An 18,495-nucleotide genomic window follows, 5' to 3' on the forward strand; every position below is an offset into this window, starting at 1 on the left:
TGGATTGATAACTAGCGACATCTGCAAGCAAAGAGAAGGAACTAGCGTCACGTGATCAACTTCAGCTGAGGGCAAATGGCGTCGTCTTGGGTGGAGTTCACTTTATTGACTTGCAAAAATCATGAATGAATCCCTTGAAAGTTGTTTAAAAGTGAGCTATTTTTACTTGCAAAGATTTCAGTAAGTATGCGGATTAACTTTGTGTAATAATAATTGTGTATTTTAAATTTGGTTACTCGTAATTTGCTTGTAAATGTCGCATTTCACGTGTGGTGTTAGTTTGTAAACATTAACCACTGCACACAACAAACTTCATATTATCAAAATTTTTAAGCATTTGTGAAAATTACACACATATAGGGATTTCTTGTTAAATAATGGTTATTTATGTTGATCACTGTTTGTTAAACATTACTTTATCGTGAAGATTTGAGTTTTAATGTGCTGTCTCATCTGTCAACTATGATGCTTGTTAAATTTTCTGTCAAACTGTACCATACTGTGCGTTTGTGGTATTTTTAGTAAGCTCTCCCTTTTCATTGTTATGCAAGCTACTATAATAATTGTCAATGCTATCTTTAATATTGTTGTTTAAATATTTAAGTCTTTGAGATAAACCGGTGAGCATTAAGTGTAAAAAAAAAAATGATCAAACATGAATCAATCTAGATTTTTAAAAAAATATTTGAAACCCAAGCTGGCCCAAGTTCCTTTTGATTTATTGCGATTTCATTATGCTACGAATGCAATTTTAACATGGGTCGATTTCGATTTACTTCTGTTAACACATACTGCAGAGTTTTAGCGATTGCTTAAGATTTTGTTCAATATATGCTTTCGTGGTTAGGTTAGGCAGGTCAGGGTTGGTTTTCTTAGCATTAAAATGAAGTCCCTATATACATTCTACTAAGGTTCCGATTTACTCCTACATTTGGTAACAGTATGGTATAGGGAAAACATATTTCACTCGTTCATTTCGTAATTTTTTTACATTCGTACTTACCTATTATGCATTGCGAAATATTATTTAAGGTGGGATTTCGCTTTTTTTACGAAAATAGCTTCAATTTTCCACATATCGAGTAATTATTGTTCTTTCCTCTCACACACAATATGGCGGAGAAATCTTGACTAGCGTTGTCGATGATTCGTGGGTTTGCAGTGTTGCAATCTTCTTCACACTGCAATCTTCTTCACCAAAAAATACCTACTTTCGTGTTACTCATTTTGTATTTTTTTCAGGGTTCGAAAACCACACGAACCATTCACGGATAGCCCCACAACCCAATCATAAATACACAAACCATTCATAAATAGCCCCACGAACCATGCACGCAAGGTTAGGTTAGTTTCTGTGAGGTTAGGCAAACAGTTAAAATTGTCATGTTCTGGCAAAACAATGGCGAGTTTGGAAACACTGACTGGGGGTTATGTCATTGAATGCACGGAATATTTAGTTCACGTCGTCAAACGTAATGGAGGCAAGAGCTTTGTGCATCGGAGAGACATTAATGTCGAAATATACGTGATTTACCGGCCGAATAGGTTGAACGAAGGGAGAAAACACTTCCTTGAGCTTTCAAAAGTCTACAGAAACTCAGTTCCGTAAGTAGTTTCTCCTCTAAATTTGAAGAAATGTGTTTTCCCTATACTATACTGTTACCCTACATTTATTCCCACAACTGTATGATACTTACTGTCGCTTGTGAACTGAGAATATATTGTCCATGTGAAGCGTGCATGCTTGCGTAAGGTATTTCAAGTTGTTTTTTCAACATAACTTTTTCGAATCCAAACAGTGCTCATTACTTAAGCAAAGGTTTAAATTTCGTGTGACAATGATTTCCAAAACTCTAGGATAATTAGTCTTTCTGCTAGGAGAATTTGAAAAAATTAAAACTATCTGAAACCTTACCCCTAAGCTTGAATACGATGAAATGCAAATGCTTAACTGAACTATTTTTAAAATGATTTTTTGTTCTTAATCTGTATTTTTTTTTTCTGCAGGTGAAACCATTCGTTTGGAACATCTTGCATAAATGCAGAATGAATGAAGTTACATTGAAACAAGAAATCCCCAGCACTTCCTGGGAATCGTCACCACCTGTAGTGAGTTCACCACTGCCTCACGATGCAGTCCCTATTGTGTCTCCTACTCCACTAAAGTTACCAGCACCAGTTAATTTACATGCTGTTGATCCTGGAATTTGTGTCCCTTCACCTGGAATTCAGATGCCTCAAACACCGCAGGTTAGTACTAGAATGCAAATTTATTTCTTAAGAAGTTTGGGAGCGAATTTATAATACCGGACCCTTCCCTGATTTTTGTAATATTTCACATACTCACTAATTGAAGCCTCCTAATCATGAATTTGAAGTTAAAATTTGGGGGTCTTGTGTAGAAATTGCAAAATAAGAGAAATTGAGTGGTCCGTGATCAGAACAGAAACCCTGGATTTCTCCACAAAAGCGGAACGACTTGAGATGACCGGACCCCTCTCCGATTTTCTTCATATTTGGCATACTCACTAATTGAGGCCTCCTAATCACGAATCTGAAGTTAATATTTGTCGGAAACATCTAGAAATTGCAAAATAAGGCGTTAGTTTTCGGAATGGAAACCGTTGATTTTCGCAAAATTTTTTGTTTCACAAGAAAATATATATATTCCTGATACTACCATGACATCAAATTTTAACTATGTTTGCTTAACCTAACCGAAACTAACCTAACCACGTGCCAATGGTTCGCAATTATTTGCATTTTCTAGATCCTGATACTACCACGACACGCGACACGAAATTTTAACTATGTTTGCCTAACCTAACCACGTGCCAATGGTTCATGAGGCTAGCATCAATAGTTCGCAATTTCTAGACGTTTCCGACAAATTTTAACTTCAAATTCGTGATTAGCAGGCCTCAATTAGTGACTATGTCAAATATGAAGAAAATCGGAGAGGGGTCCGGTCATATCAAGTTATACCACAAAAGCAATGTTTATTGCATTTTTATTTTTACATTTTAGAACGAAATTAATATATTCCTGATATTACTACGGCCCCAAATTTTAACTATGCTTCCCTAACCTTACGGTGAAAGGTTTGGGGCTATCCGTGAATGGTTTGTGGGGCTACCCGTGCATGGTTCTACGACCCCAAATTGTAACTATGTTTGCCTAACCTAACCTTACCAAGATTGGTTCGTGAGGCTATCCGTGAATAGTTTGTGGGCCAATTGCGATGACGGACCCATAAAAAATGTTAATTTCGTAGCACTGTAACGGCAAAATTTCCTCATTGAAGATGCAATTTTCGTAACCTGTAATTGAACGCTCGATGCACTGTTGCCAAACTTACCTCTAATATAAGCAGTCTGCATTCCACATGCTCTTCTTCCTTGTGGTTGTCACTTTCGTTCCATGCTCTCCAAGTATGAAAGCAACAGTGTGTCAACGCCGTAGACAGGGTAACTGATTGCGAACGTCAATTGTTCATATCAACAAACATGGTTCCCATGCTTGTATACGGAGAATGGTTGCTAAAATTGTGAAGCTTATTTTACAAATTCTACACGTCATCCCCAGATGTTAACCTCGGATAATTCGTTGGGAATACATATTTCATGAGTATAAGAACTAGGATAGAAATTACGGAAGGGTCCGGTATTGTAAATTCTTACTGTAGTTTGACTACTAGGTGCATTGTAAGAACCCCTGTCAGTGTTTTGATGCTATTTTCTTTGCTTGAAGTGTAAACCAGCTGCTACTCATTAACCAAAAAAGTGATTTGATGTATACTTCAGAATTTTCATTAAATAATATTTTCAAACATATTAGAAAACCATATAAATTTCTTAACCAATTGTTCATGTTGCTACAGTCATCGCAAAGTCTAAATACAAAAAAATTGTTTTTATATTCTTTACTGTGGTACTGTTCAAGTATAAGTCTCAATATTTCAGCCAATAAACATTGGTCTTCACGAAGAGTAAATTTGATTGGAGTTGTTTATGAACACAGTTCAAGTTCTGATTGCATACTTGCAGTATCATTTTACTTCATGAATTGAAGGTAATGGTTCCATATGTTAAATGATTTTTTGCAAGTGTTTTAGGTTTATTAGAAAGTTTTTAGAATACTGGAAATGATTGTGGAAGGAAGTTCACAGCTTGCAGAAACTAATTAGCACAGTTAAAAACTTCACTAAGTATTATTTACTATGCACAGTAGTTTTAGTTTACGCAAGCATGCACTCTTCCCAGCGAGAAACCATTCTTCGCATAAACTCATCTCGGATACTTAGTTCAAGCAGATTTTCATGAGGCTCAAAGAGACTTTCATGTTTGAGACCAGATATTACATGATCAAATGTTGAAGCATTTAGGGATGTTATGTTAATGCTAAGAGCCCTAAACCTGACCCACCTAATCTAACAACAAAAGCATGTAGGAATTTTTTTATTAACCCTTAGATGCCGTCCTTGATACCTTGTCACACACAGGTGTGGATGCTAATGGCATCTGTGACACCCCTGTCACAAGGAGTGTTGTGTGACTTTGGAACATGCTATGTACCAAATAATATTCGAAGAAGCATGTTTTGAGTGCCATATGAGACTTGACCTATGCCATTAGCAATTAATATAGTTTAATTCCATTTAGACTATATTAGATGATCTGAATGTCGCACTGAAGAAATTCAGGGAAGCGCAGGTAAACGGCGGGAGTAACTATGACTCTCTTAAGAAGAAAGAAGTTGGAAGTTCAACAGATTCTCGGTACATAGGTACCTGTGCCAGCATAGGGAAGAGATGTGGCTACTAGGATCTTTCGGAATAGCCAAATGCCTCGTCATCCAATTAGTGACTCACGTGAATGGATTAAGGAGATTCTCTCTGTTCCTACCTATTGTCTAGCGAGATCACAACCAAGGGAACAGGCTTGGAGAATGTCATTGGGAAAAGAAGATCCTGTTAAACTTGACTAGTCTGGTGCTGCCAGGAGATGTGACGAGATGTAGCATAAGTTGAATGTCTCCTCCGGGTACCCCGCCGATGAAATACCACTACTCTCACGGTTTCCTGACTCACCCGGTGGGGCAGGCATTAGCCTCGACACGTGCCGTTCATGAGACAAGGTCTGTCGGTCACACAGACTGGCCAAGTGCCGACCCATTCCGGGGACGACGCCAGATGGGAAGTTCGTCTGAGGCGGAACATCTGTCAAAGGATAACACAGGTGTCCTAAAGGCAGATCACCGAGGTCAGAAACCTCTGTTGGAGGAGCGAAATGGTAAAAGTTGCCCTGAGGGTGCAAAATTTCCGCATACTGTTTCTATGTTAGCATTTTTTCTCTCCAAAAGTTTCAGCAGCAAGTGTGTAATTCTTGCCACTATGAAAAACTAAATTTGCTGACCAAGGCAGTAATTTATTTTATTAAAAACATAAACTAAAACGTAACGTTTCAACCTTCTAGCAAGGTCTTCATCAGACTCTGTATCAAATACAAAAGTATCGAAGATACACAAAAATGGGCATTATATATACACAAACATTACTCCCTCCAGACTATTAGAAAGTTGTTAGGAACTTTCTAGCAGGTGGCTTTCACTTTCCAACTGTACTTTCACTTAAAAGGCTAAACATAATTACTTTCATATAGAAAGTGAAGAGATATCTCATACAGAATATCTCACGCTCTTTTTCCTTCATTTTTCTCCCTTCACCTCTCCTCTTTCTCTCTTGTTCTTTCCACTATTTCTAACACCTTCTTCCATTCTTTGTTTAACTTCAGTCCCCCATTCCAGTTCATTATGTCTTCTTCACCTTTCTTCTCTATTTCCTTGGCTTCCTTCCATTTTCTCACTAGCATTCTCTTCTCCCTTCCTATCTGCTTAGCCTCATCCCACTCTATGTTATGTCCTGTTTCTCTCATGTGTTTAAATATTGCATTTCTCTCTCTCTTAAGTTGTACATCATCCCTATGTTGTTTCAACCTGTCTTTCAGCCTTTTTTTTCGTTTCTCCTATGTACACACTCTGACATTCTTTACTTCGTAGATAATCCCTTCCTCTTCTCTGTTCTCCTTTTTCTTGTTTGCATTCTTCACTATTCCTAAGATGCTTCTCCCTCCCTTCCTGTAAGTTTTAATTCCCACTTTCCTAAGCACTTTGCATATCTTTTCTGTGGTCTTCTCCATACTCTTTATTCCAAACCTTCTCTCCTCTTTTTCTTTCTCTTCCAATCCTCCCCTTCCTCTTTTCTTCCTTCTTCTGTTTATGTCCAGTCTATCCTGCTTCTCATAGCCATTCTTTTCCAGCTGTTTCCATAGGCTATTTATTTTGTCTTCTTTTTCACATTCTTTAATGCATATTTTCTTGATTCTGTCCTCCATATTCTTCATAAAATTTTGTTTTGTCACCTCAATTACATCACTTCTTTTGTGGCAGAATACCCCTGCTGCACACTACTTCTGATGCCAAGCGGTTTCAATTTCTTGCCCTCTCTTCCTTTGCATCAATATATCTAGGTAGCTTAATTTGTCTTCTTCTATTTCAAGTTCCAATAATATCCCTCTTTCTTCATCTTGTATTTCTTTGGCAAAAATGTCGAGCTGCCTCTTCGTTCCCTTCCATATGCCAAAACAATCGTCCACATATCTGCAAAACAGAATTATTTTGTCACCTCCTTTTTCTATCACTTTCTTTTCCCATTCATTCATAACCAATTCAGCCAATGCTGGGCTTAGGCTAGAACCTATATTTAGTCCTTCACGCATTAACATTATTTTATCTCCCATTATACTGTAACTGTTATTCCAAATGGTTTCCAGCACCTTCACTACCCTTTCACAATCCCATTCTCCTATAATTTCTTGTGCCAAAATGAAGGAAAAAGAGCGTGAGATATTCTACAGGGTCTGTATTTTAAGTAATGAGAATAAATCCAGAAAATAAAATTTATTACAGATATCGCTACAAACCTTTAGTAGTCTTCAAAGTATGTTCCTTGAGCGTCAATACACTTCTGCAGGCGAGTTTTCCACGTGCCGTACGCTCCCTGAAAGTCAGCAACTGGAACAGCCTTCAGAGCATGCATGCAAGCCGCTTTGACCGCATCCAGGGTTCCGTGGTGGTGTCCTTGGAGGGCTGTTTTCACTCTGGGAAAGAGGAAGAAATCTGCAGGGGCAAGGTCAGGGCTGTAGGGAGGCTAAGTAATCGTTGTGATGCCAGATTTCGTCAGGAACTCTCTAACCACGAAGCACGTGTGACATGGCGCATTGTCATGATGGAGCTTCCAATCGGCGGCAATTTCTTGTCGCACTCGGTTGACCCGTCTCTTCAACCTTTCTAACACCCTCACGTAGAAGGAGCCATTGACTGTCTGTCCTGCAGGCACAAATTCCGCATGGACCACACCTTTCTTGTTGAAAAACACAATCAGCAATGCTTTGACTCTGGACTTGGACATGCGTGCCTTTTTTGGTCGAGGAGTGTGCCATGCGGTGCTCTGCCGTTTTGTTTCGGGATCGTACTCGAAGATCCAACTTTCATCTCCAGTAATTACATTGTCAAAAAACTGCGGGTTGTCTTCAATGCATTCCAAAAGATCTTGCGACACGACCGCGCGGTTGTGCAATTGCTCGTTCGTCAAAACTTTCGGGACGAGCTTGGTGCAAATTTTTCTCATCCCAAGATCCTCGGTGATGATTTTGTGAACAACCATTTTATCGAGTCCTAGCGTATCCGCGTTCAGCAAATCTGGTTCTTGAGGTTGATGGGTGCCCTGCACGGGGTTCGTCCTCCATGCTCTCCCTACCTTCTTTGAACATTTTATGCCACCGAAACTCTTGCGCTTGTGATAAACTGTCACTGCCTTACGTTTGCCGAATCATTTCCAGCGTTGCTGCACCAGATTTTCCAAGGCGCACACAAAATTGGATCGCGTACCGCTGTTCCATGCTTAGCTGCATTTTGCTCTTGCACACACTACTTTGCAGACGTCCACGCCACGCGTGATCATGCCTCAACGGACGCCAGCAGCCAACTGCCGCTTGGAGCGCTTTCAAGGTCACACCCCCCCACTACCGACTCCAACCTGTCCCAGCGTGCTCTGACGTCTAGTCGCGGCAGAAAAAAAAATTCTCATTACTTAAAATACAGACCCTGTATATGAATAACTCTTCACTTTCTATATGAAAGTAATTATGTTTAGCCTTTTAAGTGAAAGTACAGTTGGAAAGTGAAAGCCACCTGCTAGAAAGTTCCTAACAACTTTCTAATAGTCTGGAGGGAGTAATGTTTGTGTATATATAATACCCCTTTTTGTGTATCTTCCTTACTTTTGTACTTTATACAGAGTCTGATGAAGACCTTGCTAGAAGGTTGAAACGTTACGTTTTAGTTTATGTTTTTAATAAAATAAATTACTGCCTTGGTCAGCAAATTTAGTTTTTCATAATCATGGAAACAAGGCTTAATGGTGTTATAATTGGACATCTTGCCACTAAAACGAAACACATATTGCAATGCGCAAGTACCATTTTGAACTGTCATGACCTGGCATTGCGAATGTGGAGGCTCAAAGAAATCCCAATTTCATAAATAGAAGTCAGATTTCATTTTTAATTTTCATCTCCTTGTATTTCATAAATGAAAGGTTTTTTTTTTTTTTTACATAGGCTTGTAGCCTGGTAGGTACTGAAAGAAATAAGCTATATATAAACTCTTGCGTACATAGTTTCCGATATATAATTTTTTTGAAAACCTTGAGGAAATTTTATTTCTCATCGAAAAAATCACAGATTTTACATTAGAATATATTTTTCTCCGAAAGTGTTAGCAGCAAGTGCACAATTCTTTCCACGAAAATGGAACACTATGCAGGTATGGTTTTGATCCCTCATGTTGCCTAAGAGGGAGCCTGATGAAGTTCTAATTACATTAAAAGAAAATATTTTTTACTTTGTTCTTTTTCTTCTAATTACTAAATGTTGGATTTTTAGGTTCTAAAAATGTGCTTTTAGGTTCCTAAAATAGGTCCTAAAAATCCTAAAATAAGTTCGAAAAATCCTATATTAGGTCTTAATAATCCTAAAATAAGTTTGAAAAAATTTAAATTGCTACAAAATTCCTGAAAATACTGATTCGGTACAATAATTAAAAACAAAATTTCACAAGAACCGTAAGAAATTTTAAAAATATATGTAACAAGTAACAACCAAGTATTAATTTTCTAACCAAATTTTCATTTCTTTACATCATCCACAAATTATTGTAATACTATGCTTGTGCTGTTAGCAAAGAACTTGTTGATATGAAAAATAAATCACGTATGTATAATTTGGTGCTCAATATGAGGGTGGCTACTTGGAATAGCTTGAATTCTGGGAATTATGTGTGAATTTTGGTAAAACATGAAGAAAAGAAGTAGTTGTTTTCTCTATTCCATTTTTTTTCTCAATAGGCGTGAAAAATTGTAACTTTTATTAAACCAAATCCCATTAAATTTATACATATTTTTAAATGCCCTGAGGCAAGTTTCTCTCAGTTTAGCTTTTATTTTTATCGAAGACTAAAAATACAGTTGCATGGAAGATAAAAGAAAATATTCTCAATCCATTCACTTCCTTAGTGCCTTTGCAGAACAATCTAATGACAGACGCACGATTTTTGCAAAATAAGATATCTTGAAGGTGATTACCTTTATATTGTTCATATATTTGTGTGTTTTGGGGCTCGATAATACGTAATGTTGGAATAGACAAAACATCTGCTTGTACCCTTGAATTTTTCGGAAGTTTGCCTTGAAATACTGAAATTATACTTGAATTTTATCATGGTCCTAGTGACCACCCTGGATCTTTTTTCATGGTATCCACAGTCAAACTACTCCTTTTGTGTGTGAGGATCATTTTATGCTGAATATTACCCAGAAGGCTTAGCATTAAGAGTGTATAGTGCAGGGGCCAAAAGTAAGGGTAGAAGTGCCCCTCTATTCGCTGCCACTGCGTCACATATTTTGTTTTGTTTATAGCTTTGAAGAACATCATACACTTGGAGGGAGGGAAATCAACAGAAAACATGTTTGAACCATGTCATTGAATTGTGTCGTCACCAAACGCAGTAAATAGCTCTGTGAGATACAAAAATTCTGTAAAACCTAGGAAATATATATAAAAAGGCATAATTTAGGCACACAAACATAAAAATAGGTTCTAACAAGCAAAATAGGTTATTTTAGCCACTATAAAACTTCGTCAGTTGTTGCGTTTTGTAATGAAACTCTGACATAACTTGTTATTTTTTATTTACCTGCAAAGGAAAAAATAGGTTAAAAACCTAAAATCCGAGGTCTACTAATTAGTAAAGGAAAATTACGTTTTTCAACAATAGGTTTATGCTCTGATCTTTAGTGAACAAAACCAGGTATCATTTGTAAGTAGTATTGGTAGTTTCCAAGATAAAAATATTATTCCAATCTTGGCAACAAATTTCCTTCTTGAAAAACCTCTCAGCTTTAAGGCTAAACTGGAAAAGTCGGCTCCAACATCTAAGGGTTAATGCTAGGAGTTCTAAATGTAATCCGCCTAAGCTAACAATGAAAGTATTTAGACATATAATATCTCTTCGCACACCCGGCAGATGAAGTAGATGCCAGCATTAGTCTTTATCCAAGACAAGAGTAAACAAGTATATGCTTGCAAACAAGAAATAATGTCTGAGTATGTGGAGAGGGGAAGATCATTCTCCAGAGAACATGCAGTAAGTAATAAAGGACATAAATAGAAATTGATTCATTCAAGAAATATCTTTATCCCATGATTTATTTTGAATTAATCAATTGGAAGTTGGGCTGAATTGAATTCCGTATATACATATACAATATATTGATCAGATTTTGTGATTACTAGAATGTGAATTGTTTGTAACCAATAATATACTACAGTCCCGTTTAATTTCTGTTTTAACTGAATCGCTAAAAAAAGCAGTTACTCTTGCGCGACCGTGTTTTATGAGGGGCACCGACGAAGCACTTTTGTCTTTGTTTTGGTCTAACAGTTAGTTATCAAAGAGTAAGTTCATTGTTACGATGCATTGGCTGTACTCGCCCACTCCCCCATCCCTGTCTATTTTTAGCACGCTTACTGTGCTGTACACTAAAGGACAAGAGAGACCTGCCGGTTAGGATTTGGAATTCAGTTCAGTGCACCTGAAATCTTACTATAAGTGAGCATTATACTGTACGTAGTTTCATGGCGTTGTTTTCAGGGAGTGAATCTTTATTGCTGATCGCCAGTGATTATGGCGGAAGAGAGAAAGCGAGTTGTTGTGAACAATGGAAAAAAAAACCTGGAGGCAATATCAATTTTTTTTCACAAGCTGATTTAAACTTTGTTTTACTCGTACGGCTTTTTGTACCAGAGCCTTAATGTTACTGTAATTCGTGTTCTTCAGTTAAATGACTACGTATCATTGTAAGTTTTTTGTATATCAAAAAACCTTTATTCCGATTTAACCGAATTTTCGTTGAACAGAAGCACCATCGGTCCCATTAAATTCAGTTAAACAGGACTGTAGTTTAATAATAATAATAAATATGGTTAATTAAAAGCTTCAAATTAAAAATAACTCATCCAAAATTTAGTAATACTTTCCTTATATTAACACTTGTTCTTTTATATTGCTTGAACAATCGCTACACTTTCCAAATGTCGAGACATACACACAAAATAAGAAAGGTAGGGAAGAACTATTCATTGTACAGAGAGATTGTTTTTATTCTGGGGCTGGGTCCTCTTGGGGAAAATGGAATTCTTACGTACCCCCCTGTCAACAGGTTTAGTGTTGAGCTACTATGGCCTTCACACAATAAACCAAAGAAATAGATAAATTCTAAAATGTTGGTATATTTGAAAAGCACACACTTTAATTTTTAAAATATTTCTCATTTGTTTTGTAGGCAGTTCCTCCAGTGCCATCAATGGAACATGACTTACCACCAGAGCTACTTCATCAAGGGTGGCGCAAATTCTGGAGTAAGAGGGAAAACAGACCATATTTTTGGAATAAGTTAACAGGAGATTCATTGTGGGAAATGCCATGTCTTAAGCCACAAGTAAGTATGCATCATTTAAAGATGAAAGATAAAAAGAATCTATGTTTCAATACCGTCATACCAAGAATTCAATCTTCGTGTAGTACCTAATTTGCAGGAATATGTTTGACATGCTCAGACTTTATGTTCATCTATGGTCGTAATTCAAGTGCTTATTTCAGCCAGCTTCATGGCGACTTGCATTATCGTCACGAAAGATAACAGGTTTGATTCCTAGTTTGGGCATTGTTTTTTTTTTGTTTGTGGCCTCTTCATAAATTTCATCTAATCGTCATCATCATCACAATATGCCTAAAGACAAGAAAAGTATCTAAAAATTACTGAGATAGAAAGTGGAGTGTTTGTGTTCAGTGTGCAGATATTTATGCAATGGTCTTATTGGAGCTCAATTCAGTAATATATAACTAACTAACTCTCTAGCCTTCTTAAACCTGAAGGTTCATGGCTGCAGCAACACAGGCCTTCCATCTGTCCCTATTTTGAGCAAGATCTATATACTCTTTTCCATCCCTGCCGATTTCCTTTAGGTCCATCTCAAACGTTATCCCTCCATCTTCATCTTGGCCTTGCTACAGGTCTCTTACCATCAGGTTTCCCAACAAGAATCCTGTAAACTACTCTTTCCTCTCCCATTCGTGCCACGTGGCCTGCCCACGTAAGTCTTCTTGATTTAATTATTCTAATAATATCTGGACATGAATACAAATTATGTAAACTTCTCCACTTACCTGTCTCCTCATCCCTTATTGGTCCAAATATTTTCCTAAGGATCTTATTTTCAAATACTCTCAATTTATGTTCCTCTTTCAATGTAAGGGACCAAGTTTCACACCCATATAATACTACAGGCAAAATTACTGTTTTGTATATTTTAACTTTTAGTTTCTTAGATATTAAACGAGAAGACAAAAGTTTATGAAGAGAGAAGTAACACATTTCCTGAATTAAGCCTACTTTTTATTTCCTGTTTAATATAATTTTCATTTGTTAATGTTACTCCTAAGTATTTGAATTTGGAAACTGGTTCAAACAAGTTGTTATCAATAATTAGATTTTGGTTATTACCTAAAACTTAGTTTCGGCCTGTAAGCATATATTTAGTTTTCTCTTTGTTAACTTCCAAACCTATCTCTTTAGCAGTTTTGAAAAATATTTTAGCATTATTCTTAATTGTATTTATATCATCCCCTAATAAGTCTACATCATCTGCATATGCTAACAACTGAGTCACACCATTTAATTTTAGTCCTTCGTTAGTTTCTTTTACCTTCCTAACAGCATATTCTAAGGCAAAATTAAAGTGCAATGGAGATAATGCATCTCCTTGTTTTAACCCATCATGAATTGTAAATTTGGACACATTAATACCCACACAAATTTTACTTTCTGTTTCACTGGTGCATTCTTTTATCATACTAACAAGCTTCTTAGGTATTCCAAACTCGACTAATATATTATATAATGTATCTCTTTTGAAATCAATGAATAGCTGATGGACATTTTTGTTATATTCCCACTTTTTTTCAAGTGTCTTTTCTGATGTGAAAAATTTGATCTGTTACGTTTAAATCCACATTGATAATCACCTATGATTTCATTAGCATATGGGGTTAGTCTTGTTAAAAGAATGTTAGATAATATTTTATATGTTGTAGAGAGTAGAGAAATTCCATGGTAATTATTGCAGTTCATTTTATCACCTTTTTTAAACACAGGAACAATTATGGATTCTTTCCACTATTGAGGGATTTCTTCTTTATTCCATATTAAACAAATTAATTTATGAATTTGACATATTAACGAATTTCCACCATATTTAATCAACTCAGCTGGTATTAAATCAATGCCAGGTGATTTGTTATTCTTTAGCCTTTAATAGCATCTTTAACTTCAGTCAAGTTAGGTTCTGGAACTAAATTTTCTGCTGTGTGTACTTCATTTACTTCTGATTTATCTCCTACATGAACATTTAAAATGTCATTAAAGTAGTTCTTCCATCTATTTAGAATATCGCTTGGGTCAGCTAGAAAATCACAGTCTTTATCTTTTATCACCTTTACTTTAGGTTGCCACCCCTTTGTAAATTCATTTACACCTTTATATAAATCTCTGATATTTTTGTTTTTGCTGTTTGTTTGTTTGTTTCAGTAATATATAAATTTGAATTTAATTTTAAAAGATTCTTTAAATGTCTAAGTGAAAATGTGTGGCTATGTTCATCACTTTAATCTTTTTTAGTTGTGTATTTATTATTTCACATTGTTTTTGTATTACTTTTGGCTAATCATAGGGAAAAGGATGAGTATATAAATTTTATAAAACACTCACAAAGAGATGAAAATGCCCAGCCAGGTTGCAAACCTGAAACCTTTGATGGTGAGATCAGGTGTCTATTGCTCAATGTGCTTGGCCACTCAAGCAACTAATCTCTTTTTGGTATTCCTGAAGATAAGGTTAATTATTGCTGGCTTTCCATGTTCACACACAATTATGAAAGAATTATTTGATTATCTGTTACTGCAGTAGTAATTTTATAACTAACATAAAAATATAAATTCAGCAAAGATACTGTTCCTTTCATGATGCGCTTTTTCTTTTGTACATTATTTGATAACATGCTTGTGTATTCATAGCTCTCAAGGTGAATTTCATGTCAGTAAATGAGAAGAAATAACTGAAATTTCATTAATAGTAGGGATGAGCCGATATGAGATTTTGGCTGATACCGATAAAGTATAGACATAAAAATTTACTGATAACCGATATTCTTACTTACTGCCTTACTTAATCCGTCCTCTTCTACCTTGCGGTGTAGAGGTTTTTCAGAAGGATTGCCATCTATCCCTGTCTTACACTGGATCTTGCACTTCTTTCCAGTCACTGCCCCTTACTTCCATGGCTCTCTTGACATCGTCTTCCCACAATTTTCCTAGGTCTTCCTCTTGGTCTTGTCCCCTTCATTTTCACTTCGTAGACCGCTTTGGCTACGTGTATTCCAGCCATTCTCTTCACGTGACCAAACCATCTTAGTTGGCTCTGTTCTACTTTCTCTAGTAAGGGAGAAACTCTCAAACAATTTCTTATGGTTTGATTTCTAACTCTATCTCTTCTTGTCTTTCCTTCTATCTTACGCAAGAATCTCATTTCCATTGCCTGCAGTTTGCTTTGGTGTTTTGATGTCAATGTCCAGGACTCGCAGTTGTGCAGAATCGTGGGTATGTATATGGTTTTATACACTGCTAGTTTTGTTGACTTTATTTCCTTTTCATTGAGGAAGTTTCTCTTCAAGGCATTAAATAAGCGTCGTGCTACTTGTATTCTGCTGTTAATTTCGTTGTCTATGTTACAATCTTGCTGTAGTGTTGCTCCCATATATTTGAACCTATTAACCTGTTCTAATTCTTGATTTTCAAGGTATATTTTATGCTCTACCTCTTCTATTATCATGGTCTTTGTTTTATTATTATTTATTATCATCCCATATCTAAGGAGTTCTTTATTCCAAATTTTCATGTTATATTGTAGATTTTTCTCAAAATTTCCAAAAATTAGGATATCGTCTGCATATGCAAAATGTGACAGTTGTACTGGCCTCATGTTTTTATATCCTAGCTTTGACTTTTTTGTTACATAATTTTATGACTTCATCCATCAATATGATGAAAAGGTGGGGACTGAGTATACATCCTTATTTCAAACCTCTTGTTGTTTCAAACTCTTCTGATTTAGCATTTCCAGTTCTAACATAGTTGCGACATTTTTTATACAGACTCTTTATGCCTTGTAGCAGATCTTCCTCTACTCCTCTTTGTTTTATAATTGCCCAGATCTTTGCCCTAGGTATGGTGTCAAAGGCTTTTTATAGATCTATAAAGGATATGTGTACTGTTTTTCAAAATTCTATAGCTTTCTCACTAATTTGACATATGCTGAAAATGAGATCCTGTGTGCTTCTCCTAGGATGGAATCCATGTTGAGCCTCGTCTAAATGAGGTTCAATTATTGTTCTTGAACGTGATTCCAATATTCGAGCATAAATTTTTCCTGGGACACTGAGTAAGGAAATCCTCTGTGGATTTCACATTTTCTATTGTCTCCTTTTTTATATATTGGTATTATGATACTGACTTGCCAATCCTCAGGTGTTCTACACTCCTTCCATACCAGGTTGAATACTTGGAGCAGCATTTGTTTACCATCCATTCCCATGTATCTCAACATCTCTGGTGGGCCTCCCATTTGGCACAGTGGTTCGAATCCCACTTTAAACCATAGGTCCAGTTCCGATTTGCCTTACTGTGCATAAAGTGGACTTAAAACACCAACTCAACATCTCTGGTTTTATCTCATCATGACCTGTTGACTTTCCTAGCTTCATCTTTTTGATAGCCTCATCCAGTTCGCCCATGGTAATCACATTTTGATCCTCTTCCTCTTTTCCATTTCCATAGTTTCTCAGGCTCTCCTCGTGCTTCCACTGTTCTCTTTCCCTTTCCCCATTTTGATCTTCCTCTATGGTCCACAGTTCCTCAAAATGTTCTTTTCATTTTCTCATATGAGAACCCACTAGTCCGAGAATATCTTGTTACAAGCAAACTGAAGGATGCCAGATGGATGAGAACTTTATTGACCAGGAGAGGAAACAGGATTTTGAAAATTGGAACTTGGAATGTGTATGAAGTGCACGAGAATCTTTTTCTATATATTTTATAGAGTTTATAATACGCTGTCTAGCATCTGCAAATTTTCTACGGTAAAGAGAGAGAACTCATGAGAGAAATGAATAAAGCAAAACTACATATACTAGTAATAACCATAACTAAAAAGAAGGGGAGAGGATGTGAACAGATGATGGAACCAGAAAGTGAGAATAGATATCTTTTATTTTCCTGTAGTTTACGGTTATTAAAAGCATAAGAAAACAGCTTGTAATAACCGTAAACTAACAAAGAAAAACTTTTTTCTTATGCTTGTAATAACTGTAAACTACAGGAAAATAATTCTATAATGCAAACAAAGAAAAACTGTTTTCTTATGCTTGTAATAACCGTAAACTACAGGAAAATAATCCTATAATGCAAGCAATGCCTACATACAAGAAAGACTATTAGATATCTTTTATTGTTGAAACCAGAAAGAGATATCTTTTATTGTTGGAACCAGAAAGTGGGAATAGATATCTTTTATTGTTGGATCCAGAAAGTGGGAATGGATATATTTTATTGTTGGAACCAGAAAGTGGAAATTGATATCTTTTATTGTTGGATCCAGAAAGTGGGAATGGATATATTTTATTGTTGGAACCAGAAAGTGGAAATTGATATCTTTTATTGTTGGATCCAGAAAGTGGGAATGGATATATTTTATTGTTGGAACCAGAAAGTGGAAATTGATATCTTTTATTGTTGGAGCCAGAAAGTGGGAATGGATATATTTTATTGTTGGAACCAGAAAGTGGAAATTGATATCTTTTATTGTTGGAGCCAGAAAGTGGGAATGGATATATTTTATTGTTGGAACCAGAAAGTGGAAATTGATATCTTTTATTGTTGGAGCCAGAAAGTGGGAATGGATATATTTTATTGTTGGAACCAGAAAGTGGGAATGGATATATTTTATTCTACTCAGGAGTGGACAGCAACCAACAAGCTAAAGCAGGAGTAGGCATAATCATACCAGAAAGATATCAACATCATATAAAAGACTGGCAGTATATAAACGAGAGACTAATAAAACTAACTGTAGATACCAATAGTACAGACTATCAGACTATTACCTACCTAGTCATATCATTAATTCTGTTACAAAGTTAATAATGAACTACAGGCACAGTGAGCAAGCTAATGTATTAATATTTGGATGTTACAAAGGTACAGGTCTTGCCAACACAGAGCAACAATCACTGTTCAAAATGGCCATCTCTGGCCTTCACACAGGCCCGAAGTCTCTGAGGCCAGTCATCAATCGCAGCTCGCATGGTCTTGAGGTGAAAGTCCGCCACTGCCTTCAGAAGAGAACGCTTGAGACTCGGAAGGTTTGGATGCCTCTTTCTACAGACCATGTCCTCCAAAACGGACCACAACCTATAGTCCAATGGGCTGAGGTCGTTGCTGCTGGAGGGCCAATCAGCTGGAGCAATGAAATCAGGCACACTCCTGTGTGGTCTTTGCCTTGTGAGCCGGTGCTGAGTCCTGCTGGAAGCTCCATGGCTCATTGTTGAACATGGTGCTGGTCAACGATTTCACAGGTGGCTGGCTCCAACACTGCCGCTTGGTACACTTTTGCAGATGTTTTCACACCATGTTCACAGAAGTGGAGGTCAGTTGTGCCATCATACGAAACCCCCACCAAACCATCACTGAGGCAGGATGATGGCCTCT

The 18,495-nt window shown here is 36.6% G+C and overlaps 1 protein-coding gene across 1 annotated transcript in view; it reads left to right on the plus strand.

Annotated features, from left to right (window-relative positions):
* The first annotated feature begins 70 nt into the window (after window positions 1-70).
* The window catches only part of Pcif1 (Phosphorylated CTD-interacting factor 1), a 44,922-nt gene continuing 26,497 nt past the window's right edge, over window positions 71-18,495 (plus strand). The window contains exons 1-3 of the mRNA XM_083138991.1: window positions 71-180; window positions 2,008-2,250; window positions 11,960-12,115. Of these exons, the coding sequence (XP_082995117.1) occupies window positions 2,047-2,250; window positions 11,960-12,115 (360 nt within the window). The 5' untranslated portion in view covers window positions 71-180; window positions 2,008-2,046. The remainder of the gene's footprint in view (window positions 181-2,007; window positions 2,251-11,959; window positions 12,116-18,495) is intronic.

Source organism: Lepisma saccharinum, chromosome 17, assembly GCF_977018435.1.
Source record: "Lepisma saccharinum chromosome 17, izLepSacc3.1, whole genome shotgun sequence".
NCBI classification, from domain to species: domain Eukaryota; kingdom Metazoa; phylum Arthropoda; class Insecta; order Zygentoma; family Lepismatidae; genus Lepisma; species Lepisma saccharinum.